Source organism: Hyla sarda, chromosome 2, assembly GCF_029499605.1.
Source record: "Hyla sarda isolate aHylSar1 chromosome 2, aHylSar1.hap1, whole genome shotgun sequence".
NCBI classification, from domain to species: Eukaryota; Metazoa; Chordata; class Amphibia; order Anura; family Hylidae; genus Hyla; species Hyla sarda.
The window spans coordinates 56,689,827-56,703,043 of record NC_079190.1 but is presented as its reverse complement, the minus strand read 5'-3'; the positions used below and the strand labels follow the sequence as shown (position 1 = coordinate 56,703,043).

Below are 13,217 nucleotides of genomic sequence, written 5' to 3'. Positions count from 1 at the left end.
CGAACTATAAAAATATATCATTACTTAAACCGCACGGGCAATGGCGTACATGTAAAAAAATTCCAAAGTCCAAAAAAGCATATTTTGGTCACTTTTTATACCATTAAAAAAATTAATAAAATGTGATCAAAAAGTCAGATCAAAACAAAAATCATACCAATAAAAACTTCAGATCACGGTGCAAAAAATGAGTCCTCATACTACCCTGTATGTGGAAAAATAAAAAAGTTATAGGGGTCAGAAGATGACATTTTTAAACGTATACATTTTCCTGCATGTAGTTAAGATATTTTCCAGAAGTACGACAAAATCAAACCTATATAAGTAGGGTATCATTTTAACCGTATGGACCTACAGAATAATGATAAGGTGTCATTTTTACCGAAATATACACTGCATAGAAACGGAAGCCCCCAAAAGTTACAAAATGGGGCGTTTTTTCTTCGATTTTGTCGCACAATTATTTTTTTTCCGTTTCGTGAATTTTTGGGTAAAATGACTAATGTCATTACAAAGTAGAATTGGTGACTCAAAAAATAAGCCATAATATGGATTTTTAGGTGGAAAATTGAAAGGGTTATGATTTTTAAAAGGTAAGGAGGAAAAAAACAAAAGTGCAAAAACGGAAAAACCCTGAGTCCTTAAGGGGTTAAGTAGCTTTATAGTGTTGTACCCGACCTTCACTTCATCCCTCTGTCTTAGGGGACTGACGTCGAGGCCGACTTATCTTAAGTAAGGGGGTTTGTGGTGTCCCGGTACTGTATTGCATACTGTACCTAGTGTAGAGGTCCCCAAAGTCAGAGTAACTACGTTCAGGTAGGGTTCCTCAGGTGGGGCAGCCTCTAGTTGCCTCTCCTCAAGTCTATCTTTAATAGTAATAAATGTATATATTTAATAATTATATATCTTCTATAGTAATGTATAGTACTTACCTTGTTCAGCGTCGCAGGACCTTCGGTCATGTGACCATACTGGTAACCTCTATGGTATGTTGTAGGACCTTAGGAGGTCCTTGGGTCACGTGTTGCCCACAAAACTCTGTAATGGTGATTGACATCAATATGGACCAATTAGCATTAGTCCAGCCCCTGCCCATATAAGGAAGCTGCATCCAATTATCGCTCTCTTGGGTTGCTGCTCTCGTGGATGCCGGACTAACAGGACGTTGCTACGCAACTTTCAAAGACACGCTAGGCCTCAAACACCTGCCGGCCTCAGCGGAATCAAAACCGTGAGTTCACATCTAAATCCCCGCTAATGCTAACGTGACTACTGGACCGCAACTAATCCCTAAATCCAGTGGAACAACGCATAGTACTAAAAGACTCTAAATGTTAAAGTCCCAACCATTGCCAATCTCCAAGGAAAGCTGTTGTTATGCTGAGAGACTGTTATGTTATTGAAGCTTGGAGAAAATCTTCAGTAAAAGTTAATACTTTTTCAGAAACTGTAAAGTTGTGGACAATCTATTCTTATTATCTACCTCCCTATCGCTCTTGGGAAGGGTGGTGGTAGGAAAAGCATTATTGAGGAGCCCTCACCCTGGCGTCACGAATAGCAAGGGTTAACAAGCACCCTTTAATTACTGCACAGCTTCACTCCCCATACAATACATCCCCCAGGCTATCACAATTACATAAGGAACAATATATTAAAAGTTTAGTTTGGTGACAGGTACTCTTTAGGTATAGATTCACATTTTTTTTAAACCCCCTACATTCTTCAGAGCAGATAATATGGTAGCCATGCTAGTCCAGTCACCGCTCACTCATCAAAGGGCCGGCACCTTCCCCTGTCATGGTGTGGGAGCAGGTGCAGAACTACTCTACATAGGAATAACTGTAAGAACGCAGCATTATGAGCCTTCTCTGCTTCCTTACACCATACAGGAAAATGCTCACCTCTCCTTGTTCTTCCTATAGGTCAGTGTTTCCCAACCAGTGTGCCTCCAGCTGTTGCAAAATTACAACTCCCAGCATGCCTGGACAGCCTTCGGCTGTCCAGGCATGCTGGGAGTTGTAGTTTTAGTTTTGCAACAGCTGGAGGCACACTGGTTGGGAAACACTGCTATAGGTTGTAATTCCTACAAGGCATGACTACAGACAATGGGGGAGATTTATGAAAACCTGTCCAGAGTAAAAGTTGCTGAGTTGCCTATAGCAACCAATCAGATTCCTTCTTTCATTTTTCAGAGGCCTTTTCAAAACTGAAAGAAGCGATCTGATTGGTTTCTATCGGCAACTCAGCCCTTTCCTCTGGACAGGTTTTGATAAATCTCCCCCAATGTTCTGACACCAGGGACTTGTTTGTGACAGTGTCCAGGGGTGATGAGGACTGGAGGAGAGGTTAGGTTAGGTTGGGTTCACAACTGTGACTCCATGGCGTAATCTGTCTAAATAAGTGGACCAAAAACACATCAGGGGGAGATTTATCAAAACCTGTCCATTGGAAAAGTTGCCCAGTTGCCCATAGCAACTAATCAAATCGCTGCTTCCATTTTTAACAAGGCCTCTGCAAAATGAAAGAAGCGATCTGATTGGTTGCTATGGGCAACTGGGCAACTTTTCCTTTGCACAGGTTTTAATAAATCTCCCCCATTATGTCCTGTCAAATTAGTCAATTGAACGGACATCATGACAGAAGCCCATTGGGCTTTGTGGGGGCCAACATACAGCAGACTTACTGGCCCTTATTTATTAAGAGTGGAGTGTTTATTCTGAAGTGTTTTCAATATCACTCGTCTTTTTTTTTCAGGCTTATTTACTATTCTGCCGCACATGTCAGCTATTTTTCTGTCGCGTGTTTATTTGTGTCGCACTAGTCAATTGTGTCGCACAAACTCCGAGCTAAAGAAATGAGTTGTGTGAGTCAAAATGGTTTAGACTTGTTTGTTTAAAAATGTTTTCATGAATCAAAAGTATTCATGTGTTATAATTTTTCAAACATTACAACAATTCTCCTTGTTTATCAGCTTGGGGGTTATATTGATTTAAACCTAATATTGCAAATGTGTTAAAAAGAAAAAATATATATAAACATAAATTATCACAAAAGCATTCAATATTTTATTCATAATAGTGTTGAACTGTACAAAAATGTTTTCAGGTTAGAAAACAAGTTACTCAAAGCAAGTCACACAAAACACAATGGTAAACAGTTCCTTGTTAGAAATCACTCCATTTTTGGAATTTCACTCGGCCTCCTGGCTGTCGGTTATTCTGTGAGGCAAACTCACACTTTTTCTCGAGTGATTTTGGAAGTACTCAGAGTATTTTTTGTTTTTTTGTCGGTAAAACATCCATTTTTGCATAAAACACACCCATTTCCGAGTAAAAAACAACAACACTCCGAGTGGTTTCTAAAGTATCGGTTGTGCGGTGTAAAATTTGGTCGCATAAATAGTCGCACAGACGTTGCGACTAAAATTTAGGCCCTGTAACCGACAAAAAGAGTCGGTTGGACTTTAGTAAATGAGGGCCACTGTCTTCCTTTACCGCTTTTGAATGACATCTGCTATGGAGGCCTGAACAGAGCCCCTAACGCAGATGTCAACCTAGCCTTAGATGCTATCCGACTTCACAACACTACAGTGTATTGGAGTTTAAGAACTTCCTGCTCCAGCAGTCCTTAATAGTGGTTTTTAATCTGAGGTTATAAAGACGGAGTTATAAAGTCCTCATGCAGTACCTTGTAGATCTGCGGTCAGCTCCTCTGTACAGAAGACTTGCCCTTCAAGCTATCTTAATGCATTCTTCCTGCTCGATGTTAACAGCCTCTTCATGTAAAGAGATTTCTATGGCTTCTTTGAAAAGATGTAGAGAAAAGTAAATCGTATTACAGTAGCTGCACCGAACAGCTGATACCGGCCTGTCTTTTAGACTTTTAAATTGTTCTTCTCTATGTATTCCTGGTTGAGGGCAATAATCTTACCAGACCTCAAATGTCACAGAGCGTGAGATGTCCTTCGAAACCCACAAGGAAGGGGTATTACACTGACTTTATCTAGTAGGGACTTAACTATTTATCTACATAAGTGTTTCCCAACCAGTGTGCCTCCAGCTCTTGCTAAACTATGACTCCCAGCAAGCCTGGACAGACACAAGCTGTCCTGGCTTGCTGGGAGTCGCAGTTGTGGTGTCCCAGTACCATCCTCAGGTGGGACATCCCCTAGTCACCTCTCCTCAAGTCTAATTCTCTAATATTAATACATGTATATATTTAATAATAATATATATTTTATAATGATGTATAGTACTTACCTTGTTTAGCGTCACAGGACCTTCGGTCATGTGACCATGTTAATATCCTCTATGGTATGTTAGAGGACCTTTGGAGGTCCTTGGATCACGTGTTACCCACAAGCCTTTGTAATGGTAATTGATATCTGTATGGACCAATTAGCTCCAGTCCAGCCCCTGCCCATATAAGGGAGCTGTAGCCAATTATCGCTCTCTTGGGTTGCTGCTCTCGTGGATGCCAGACTAGCAGGATGGATCTGCGCAACTTTCAAAGACACGCTAGGCCTGAAAACCTACCGACCTCAACTGAACTAAAACCATGAGTTCTTATCTAAATCCCACTAAAGCTAGCATGACTACTGGACTGCAACTAAATCCCCTAAATCCAGTGGAACAGCGCACAATACTTACTTTGTCAATCTCCAAGGAAAGCAGTTGTATGCATAGAAACTGTTATGTTATTGAAGCTTGCAGAAAATCTTCAGTAAAAGTTAATCCTGTTTCAGGAAACTCTCCGGTTGTGGACAATCTATTATTATCTACCTCCCTATCGCTCTTGGGAAGGGTGGCGGTAGGACAAGCATTACTGAGGAGCCCTCAACTTGGCGTCACGAATAGCAAGGGTTAACAAACACCCTTTAATCACTGCACAGCTACACTCCCCATACCCTACATCCCCCAGGCTATCACACAGTTTTGTAACGTGAGGTGTCCTTCGAAACCTACGAAGAAGGGGTAATACACTATTTATCTACAAAAGTGTTTCCCAACCAGTGAGTCTCCAGTTGTTGCTAAACTACGACTCCCAGCAAGCGCGGACCACCAAAGGCTGTCCGGGCTTGCTGGAAGTTGTTTTTTTGTAACGTGAGATGTCCTGCAAAATCCACAAGGACTTTATCTACAACAGTGTTCCCTAGCATACTGTTGGCTGTCCAGGCATGCTGGGAGTCGTAGTTTTGCAACAGCTGGAGGGAGTCTGTTTGGAAACCACTGATCTACACTGTCGGATGACTACCTACTGTGCCCACGTATAAACTGATGATAGTGTGGTGTCAGGTTCTAAGGAACAATAGTCAATAGTTGCACTGCAGTAGCCACAGCATTTACACTTCTGAGAAGGACCAGTACAGAACAGGAGCCCCTTTTTCCACTTCAATAATAAAAGGGGTGACAATATTCTAAAAGATGCTGTACTCACTTGTTTTATCCTTTTTGCCGCTCTGGTCCTCCCGTCTGCCTTTGTTGACATCCCTGCAGCCAGTGACTGGATACGGTGGTCTTGTGCCAACTACCGCTGAGTCCAAAAATTGGCTGCAGGGTGCCCCCTGAGGACGCCATTAGAATAGTACTGAAAGCATGTGATATAGGAAAGTATGTTAAGCCGGAGCGTCGTCAGTATAGAGTATAGAGAGTTTACTGTATTGTGTTATTTTATCATCTTAGCAGACTGTATTTTTTTTATTTCTTTCTTAAGTTAATTGACAACTCCTTTTTGCCGCCATGATAATTTATCTACACTATATCTTGAGTTGTATATTTGTACAATAAGGGAGGAAGTTTACAGTACAACTTACAAAAAGATTTCTAAGGCGGTTGCATAATAAACAATGCATTGAGTCCCGGGGATGATCAATAAATGTGTTATTAAACCTTGGCACCACGTCCCTGGGTAGCCTATTGATGAAGAGTCTCCGAGTTATTTAGGTCATTTTTCATATCTGGGACATCATACCAGGGCATGGAATCTTGACAATCGCTTTGCGTACTGCAGCTCTATGCTGATCTACGACACCTTTCAAACCTCTACAGTATCGTGAAAACAGAGATTTATACGGCGGAGAGATCACTTTTTTAAACAGACTGTAGATTCAGAGAAATGCCTCGAAAGATGAATTTGTTATTGAAAGGAAAACCAATGGACTTCCGTCACTGCCTGATGTGCGCACCAGCCAGGGGCCAGACTAAATTTCCTCTGGACATCTAATATACTTTGTTTTTTATTTTAAATGTGTGCATAGGTTTCCAATAAAATAAAGTGAGTATGTGTTTGGAGAGGGAGAGGAGTAAATGGTGTATTTGAAGGCAGAGCATCTGTTTTTGGTTCATTCCAATGCATGACTTTATAATGTGATGATACCATACTGATTCTATTGGCTATTCTCCATTGAGTTAGCTCTTTGGTAAAAAAAATTCTTAGGCTAGGTTCACACTATAGAATTTCCGAGTGGAATTCCGTTTTGAAATTCCACTTGGAAATTTTGGTGCTGGTAATGGGATTCCGCTGCACAGTGCACATTACGGAATTTTAGCAGGGGATATTCCTCAGCTGAAATTCAACTGCTAAAAGAATGGTCTTATCCATATGCGGCAGCCACTGGGTGTTAGTAGACGTAACCTGTTCCCTTCATGACACCAGGGCACTGTTAATCCGATCCACGGTCCGAAGGTGGGAGGCAGCTTTTCCTGGGCAAGACACAATAAGCAAATAAACGCACCGACGTCGGGTTACGGATAACAGCCTTTACTGAGCTTGTGCAGATGTTGTTACACAGACAGATGGCTATGGTGTGAAAGTGATGTATACCCCTTGAGAGCCTTGTTTCCGTTCTGAGACTCGTGGTGCTTTTCACCGGACGGAATTGTAGACTGTAGATTCTGGTTGCTAGGGTCCTTCCAAGGCACTGTAAACTATTCTGCAGGGGCATGTAATCCTCCTGCAAGTGACACCTGTAGGATGACCAGTAGAAAGGTTAAAGCTGAAGTAGGCCTCTGCTTAGGACACACAATACACTTTTGCTCAGGTGTCTCTCACTATGTTGGAAACTAACTGTGGACTTACTAACTCCTCCCCTGTACCTCACTGTATAGAGGAGACTTTTGGGGTCTCATTGGCTCACATGGTCACATGATGTTCACTGCTCAGAAAGTTAAACAGATTTGTAAATTATTTCTATTTAAAAATGTTAACCTTTCCAGTACTAATCAGCTGCTGTATGCTCCAGAGGAAGTTGTGTAGTTCTTTCCAGTCTGACCACAAGTGCTCTCTGCTGACACCTCTGTCCATGTCAGGGACTGTCCAGAGCAGGAGAGGTTTGCTAACAGGATTTTCTCCTACTCTAGACAGTTTATGACACTTTTATAGCATGTGCTGCTTTGTCTGATAAAATATCAAACACAAAGATGAAAACTCAACAGACCCCATTAAAATCAATAGGATCCATCTGGTAGCATAGGTGTCCATCATGTAGCAGATCCAACAACCATTTTGGTTCTTCTGCTCCAATGTTGGCGCAGAACAGTAGAAACACTAGCACAGATGTGACATTCCCCAAACCTATCACTATTGCCCAGCACTGTTTGCTTAGCTTCTGGCCCCTATCTTGAGTGGTGTCCCGGTACCGTATTTCATACTGTGCCTTTATAGAGGTCCCCATAGTCAGAGTCCCTAGGAACGTCGGGGTCCCCTCTTCTTTAGTTATCCCCTCGTCACCCCTTAGTTGGTTCGTATTTGTATAGAAATTCATATAAATAGAAGTATAAATATGTATATATTCAAATGCCTACCTGTTCAGCGTAGCAGGACCTGAGGGTCATGTGATTAGCAAAACCATAGAGTTCTGAACCTAAAGGACCTTTGGTGGTTCTCATGACGTGTTCACCCACAATGCAATGTAACAGTGAGTGACAGTTGTTATGGACCAATCCAAAACGGCCAGCCCCTGCCCATATAAGGGAGCTGCACCATCTTGATCGCTCTCTTGGGTTGCTGATTCTGAAGGAGGTAGGACCTCCGCAGCTTACAAGACAATTTACTAGGCCAAAGCTTTGCAGCCTCGGCCTCTAACAAAGCGGTTATACTAAGCAATTCCCGCTACTTTCCACAAGATCACTGGACCTAAACGCACCCTTAAATCCAGCAGATCTATGCTACAAAATCTCTGAGAAGCTAAATTGAGCTTATCTGATCCCAACCAACTGTCAATCGCTGCTCAGCTATATCTATAGAGACTCTGTTATTTGGACTGTTACTATTGCTGCATGTACAGAAATTCTTCAGTAAAAGTTCCTGCAAGCAGTGGTTGTGGACAATCCTTTATTCTACATTCACCTATTGCTCTTGGGAAGGGTGGCAATAGGCCTATCAAGATTACCGTATTTAACCCTCACCCTGGCGTCACGAGTGACAAGGGTTAACAGCGCCCTTTATTATTCTGAACAGCAACACCCTAACTACCCTACACCCCACAAGGCTTTATCCCCCAAGGTTACCACACTTGGACTTACCATTCTGATCAGGTGTAGTAGGTTTCATTGTGACACTAAGGGAACCAATCAGCAGATTGTAGCATATATAACACTTGGCAATGCGTTAAATATGTTACAATCTTTATCCTCACCATCCCCAGGGGATGTTTTTGCCCCCAGGGATTTTGCAGACATAAAGTTATAAAGTCTCCCCCTGGCCACCCCGTAAGTAGTCCCATACTTATACTTACCGGGTCCCGTTGCTTTGGATGTGGACCCGACCGGGTCTTGATTGATGAGTCGCGTCATTGCTCTGCTCCCTAAGCAAGAGAAGGCAAGGGGGCGAGACCACGGCCAGAGAAACGGGACCTGGTAAGGGGATGTTGAGGATAATGATTTTATATATGATAAAATCTGCTGATTGGTTCCCTTTAAAGGAATCTTTTAGCTCATATGATGTGATATATGAACTACAAACACTTTCAGATAATTGACAAGACAAAAATATGAAACATACTTAACTTTTGTAACTATTGATGGGTTTGCTAACAACAACTTTATTGACAGACCCCATTAAATCAATGCGATCCATTTGGTACTATAGATGTCCATTACGTAGCATAGTCAGCAACCAACATTGGAGCAGAGCAATGGAAACAAAAGGTCAGATGTAAGCTGCAGACACCATCAGATAGTTGACAAGGCAATGATATGAAATATACTTTTGGTTAGTGTTGATGGGTTTGCCACAACTTTATTGGTTCATACATCAATGTAAAATCATGTAAAAATTAGGCCTTTCGTTTGGTTACCTCTTGTTTAAAAAATTTTTTTTAAACAGAATTTTTTTGTTAAATGAACCCCTCAGAGAAGTGACAAGATGATTTTAGTACCCTCACTGCTGTTTTTCAGCCACTAAGAGTTCCCTATTTCTTATTCTGTCCATTTCGGGGGGCGGGACCAGTCCTGGACTGTTTGCCATAAGTTCACACATAGGGCTTCCTTTCCTTGACTTCTCTGACCAATCACAGCACAGTATCTAGTCCTTACTGCTATGACATGTCATAGTGCTGGAGGAAGTGCACTGGACGAAACAGTCTTGCACTTTGCTGGAGGATGATTTACACAGTATACTAATATATACATGTAGAGGGGGAAGGGGTTATTCATTCTCTGGCTTTGCAAGTTGCTTTGTGCAAAAATGAAACAAACAGCAACAGTAAAGCAAGAAAAGGGTAATCCTCATCTCTGCTACTGCGAAGATAGGAAAGCCTTGGTTTTCGTTTTTTTGAACAGCACAGATCCTCTGGACACTCACAGATGAAGGTAGGTATTTTTTTTTCTCCCATCTCTCCAGCACAAAACACATACAAAGCCCTGCTTCCACTTCCTGCCATCCATCTTGCGGTGTCTGTTACTAAAGATAGAATTCCCTTAAAGGGGTTCTCCGGGGCTTACACATCTTATCCCCTATCCAAAGGATAGGGGATAAGATGCCTGTTCGCGGGAGTCCCGCTGCTGGGGACCCCCGGGATCTTGCAAGCGGCACCCCGTTTGTAATCAGTCACCGGAGCGTGTTCGCTCCGGGTCTGATTACCGGCGACCACACGGCCGGCGCCATGTGACATCACGCTCCGCCCCTCAATGCAAGCCCGTAGGTTTGCATTGAGGGGCGGAGCGTGACGTCACACGGGGGCGGAGGCGTGACGTCACACGCCGCCGGCCTTGTTGTCGTCGGTAATCAGACCCGGAGCGAACACGCTCCAGGGACTGATTACAAACGGGGTGCCGCGTGCATGATCCCGGGGGTCCCCAGCGGCGGGACTCCCGTGATCAGGCATCTTATCCCCTATCCTTTGGATAGGGGATAAGATCTGTAAGCACCAGAGAACCCCTTTAACAACAGGCCATGGACAGCAGAATGCTAAGAAGTGAGACACCTAGTGGTCAAGAGCTGTTTTTTGATGGTAAGGAGTCATTTTAGGTAAATGAAATGATTTACAAAAATATTAGGAATTACATTGTCTAGCAAACTAATGGAAGGTGTTTGAAAGGACAGTGACCCTTCAACATTCCTTTATCGTAACTTGTGATTGTCACTTATTCTGGTTTAGTGATGTCCCAAGTATTCAAGCCTTCTTTAGAAATTCTTTATACAGTTCTTGGATCCAAATATATAGATAAGCAATCCTATGTGATGCATAAAATTTGTAGACAAGATGTTCTAAAAGTTGCTGACTACTTCAGTTCAAAAGGGATTTATGTCAGTACATACAGTATGATTATAATTGGATGGTGACCACTGCCCCTACCACTGTGGCTAACAACCCTGTCCATATATCAAGGTTCTCCATGGTGGCACACAGTCCAAGCATTATCTTAAAGGGACAGGCACATGTGAGCTGATTGATGGTCAGCCTATAGCTAACCAACCAGCTCAGGTCTGCCTTACCATTCCTGAGCAAAAGGTTGCTTGGTTCTTTCTTATTTCTGAGTCTTATTTCTTATTTATGCTATTTCTTATTTATGTTATTTGCTATTTCGGATTCAACCAAAACTTTTGACTGACTCTACCTATCGAACACTGCCTTTACTAATCTGTATCTATCTTATAGTGTCGCATAAATTTCAGGCCAGGCTAGATCCCAGATTTTTACAATAACCAGAATTTCGGTTATTGGTTCTGCTACCACAGTTCAGAAATATCTACTGTAACCTATCTGCAGTGGCTACTGGGATGACTCTGGGATTGCGACCTTGGAATTCTCTACACTCCATAAACCTATGAGGGACATTTTAAGGTGTTCATTGCAAAACCCCTCATATAGACTCCCCCTCCTTGTTTAGACCTAAGACAGTTTAAAGGGGTACTCTGCTGCTAGACATCTTATTCCCTATGCAAAGGATAGGGAAAAAGACGTCTGATCGCGGGGGTCCAGCTGCTGGGCCCCCCTCGATCTCCTGCTGCACCCGGCGTTTGTTTAGAACAGCGTCAGGGGTTTTGCCGTCACGTGTGCCAATCGACATTCCCCATCCCATAGACATGTCTAATGGAGGCGCGATGTGACGGCACGAGGGGACGTGGCTGTGTCAACACGATCACGTCCTCCAGCTCCAAGTGTTCTGAACAAAATGTTCAGAACCCTGTAGCACCGGAGTACCCCTTTAAATAGCAATATGCTGCTCTCCTGAGGCCTAACCATGACACTAATGTGTGGGGAAAAAGGAAAGCTCCAGGTCAAAGTGTTGCTTGGTTTTCAGCCGGCTGTTGAAATATCATTACCAGGAGAACATATTTTTTATCTGATTTTCCCCGCTAATATATCTTTCCCACCTCCTAACTGATCTAAAATTATAGAAATTAGCCTGATTATGTCTGATTAGACACTGATTTATTACCCTCTGTCTTAATTAAGAATTGCTCATTTTCTTTTATAATTTTAACTTGATAACATCATGGAAATATGCCATTGAGCGATATAGACTGGATCATTTATATTCCTGCTCATTTATATTCCTGATAAACTTTCAACATCTCTCACTTGAATATTTAAAAGTTAAACAGTTTCCGTTAAAAAGTTAACGTACAATCAAATTAGCATTCTCAGGGTAATATTAAAATGTGATTGCTGTTCCCTGAACGGGATAAGTCAGGACATGGGTAATTAAAAATAAAAAAAAGCAAGTATAAGTATGGTAACTATGTGTATGTTCCCTCCTGCCACCAGTGGTCTCCATGCACCTTTTTTTTTTCCTCGCCAAAGTCTGAACGACATGTCAAAAGTTTTACTAAATAACAGTAAAGCATTAAATGGTTTCCCTACTACAGAAAGTGATGGTATATGTCAAGGATATTGTAATAACTCTGCTGTCAAAACAGCAAGTTTAGACTTCAGTTATAGTAGTCACCTTTCCTGGGTCCTAACAATGCCTGCCAGTACTCATATACCCCCCAGACTTAAAGGGGTACTCTGCCCCTAGACATCTTATCCCCTATCCAAAGGATAGAGGATAAGATGTAAGATCGCCGCGGCCCCACTGCTGGGGACCCCCGAGATCCCCGCTGCGGCACCCCGCTATCATTACAGCACAGAGCGAGTTCGCTCTGTGCGTAATGATGGGCGATACAGGGGATGGAGCAGCGTGACGTCATGGCCCCGCCCCTCATGACATCACGGCCCGTCCCCTTAATGCAAGTCTATGGCAGGGGGCGTGGCGTCAGGAGGGGCGGAGCCGTGACGTAACGATGCTCCGGCCCCTGTATTGCTCGTCATTACGTGCAGAGCGAACTCGCTCTGTGCTGTAATGATAGCGGGGTGCCGCAGTGGGGATCCCGGGGCTCCCCAGCAGCGAGACCGTGGCGATCTAACATGTTATCCCCTATCCTTTGGATAGGGGATAAGATGTCTAGGGGCGGAGTACCCCTTTAAAGCAGGGCTGAATTCTATACCAACCAGATAGTCACAAGAACAAATATATTAAAGAACACATCAATGCAGGCTGCAACAACTAACACGAATAAGATCAGAAACTAAATGATGATGGGAATGGATGATTAAGAGAGGGCGGTCTGGAATTAAAGGAGACAGATAATGAACAGGAAAGGACTATGAAAACATAGCATAACTAGCCAACCCTGAATCTTTCCCTAGATTTATTCTGACCACTGACTCTCAATGTCCCTGCAAATATCTGTAATGAAAACCCTGATATGCAAAACTGATCCTAATAAAA

At 42.7% G+C, this 13,217-nt stretch overlaps 1 protein-coding gene across 1 annotated transcript in view; it reads right to left on the bottom strand.

Annotated features, from left to right (window-relative positions):
• Nucleotides 1–3,731: 3,731 nt before the first annotated feature.
• The window catches only part of LOC130357375 (uncharacterized), a 31,952-nt gene continuing 22,466 nt past the window's right edge, over nt 3,732–13,217 (bottom strand). The window contains exons 4-6 of the mRNA XM_056560064.1: nt 6,734–6,965; nt 5,437–5,563; nt 3,732–3,802 (exon numbers count right to left, since the gene is read on the bottom strand). Coding sequence (XP_056416039.1) covers nt 3,732–3,802; nt 5,437–5,563; nt 6,734–6,965 — 430 coding nt within the window. The remainder of the gene's footprint in view (nt 3,803–5,436; nt 5,564–6,733; nt 6,966–13,217) is intronic.